This window comes from Amphimedon queenslandica, unplaced genomic scaffold, assembly GCF_000090795.2.
Source record: "Amphimedon queenslandica unplaced genomic scaffold, v1.1 AMPQUscaffold_12690, whole genome shotgun sequence".
Lineage (NCBI taxonomy): Eukaryota > Metazoa > Porifera > Demospongiae > Haplosclerida > Niphatidae > Amphimedon > Amphimedon queenslandica.
Window position 1 is genome coordinate 6,122 of NW_003547074.1, and position 1,573 is coordinate 7,694.

General features: G+C 31.2%; 1 protein-coding gene across 1 annotated transcript in view; it reads left to right on the top strand.

The window, feature by feature from the left end:
* Positions 1–37, top strand: part of LOC109587084 (uncharacterized) — a 3,784-nt gene extending 3,747 nt beyond the window's left edge. Inside the window, exon 10 of the mRNA XM_020003306.1 lies at positions 5–37. Coding sequence (XP_019858865.1) covers positions 5–37 — 33 coding nt within the window. The remainder of the gene's footprint in view (positions 1–4) is intronic.
* The last annotated feature ends 1,536 nt before the right edge of the window (positions 38–1,573 follow it).

Consider the following 1,573-nt stretch of genomic DNA (forward strand, 5'->3'; position numbering starts at 1 on the left):
AGAGAATGGAACATCAAAATGGAGAGGAGACTGTTGACGGAGTTGAGTTTGTTGTAAAGACTGATGACTCAGTGACTATTGACAATGCAGTAAACAATTTGAATGAACGGGTAAAGTGATTAAATCAAATAGTTTTAATTCATTGCTTTGTGTCTTATGTAGTACATATTATATTACAGTTTCATTTTCATTGTTCATTTCGTAGATTCAAAATGGTAGCAACGTTATTCTAACCTTGAATGGTCACGATGTTTCCCTGGATAGCTTTGAGAGAGGTATGACCATTAGGGCTAGGCAAATTATGCTTCAATTTTTGACTATTATGAGCACTACTTTTAGGCACAGTCCCAAATTCCATCCTATTGTGCTTTGAAATGAATCCAATTGGTACTTTAAGCTTTACTCAAATATCAACTATCAAGTTACATGCATCTAATATAATTGTAATAATGCCAGAATGTGGTCATGCTTCTAAAGACTTTGAATCACTATAAAATAGAATACTCTGAGTCATTGCACTAGTACTTGTACCACCTGTTCATATCAAATTCCAATTTTATGTGAGGCCTTGACAGATTAATAAGTTGCCCTATTATACTCCAAACTTGCTAGCATAATTTGCTTATTTCTAATGACCATTATAATTTAGCATGCATTTTTAACATTAAAGGTACAGTAATAGCAGCATAAATGACCTTTTATAAGATGAATGGTGACTACATTACCAGTAGTTTTACTACTATATAGATATGTATACACTTAGAGGTCACTTGGGGGTGGTTTTACCAGTTACCAGTTTATCAGTTGGTATTTCCCCGATAATGTACACAATTAACGTAAGGTAAGGCTAATGTAAGAATAGAGATAATTTCTATTCTTATGTTACATAAACAGTGGCAATTGGTTTATACAGCACTTCTATAGCCTTACCTTACGTTAATTTTGCATTGTAAATCAGGCTTAAAGTTTTATACAGTGTAGCATTAGATAATAAGGATACCTAGCTGTAATAGATACACTTATTTAGTGGACTTAAATCTAAAATTAAATTTAAAAATAAAGGACATTTTGTAGTGTCCAAATTGCTATATGCAACAAAAAATATTTTCTTTTTATCATTTGTATTCTGTTTGGAATAAATATAAACTTATTAGTAATTACTTTAGTTAATTTGGATATTTTTATTACAAGTTTTAAAATTTTATTTTCTAGTTATAGCATCACCCACTCCTTTTCCAACAGCCACACCCACTTTTTCAACCAGACCTCCTATAAGTACATGTGGTTCCACTACTACACCTACTAGCAAGAGTACTCTTGCTACTAGTGATGATCGATTACTGGCTGAAAGGTTTGAATAAACAATTTAGAAAAATCACAATGGTATCATAGAAGAAAAGGATAAAATTACACATTCACGTGTGATGTGACTTACATCCACAGTTTATTATTACAAATTTACAATGATATCATTGAAAAAATTACTTATTCACATGTAACATGACTTACTGCCATCATATGAAAATATGAATCTGTGATAGAAAATAGAAAGAGAATAATGAAAGCTCATTTG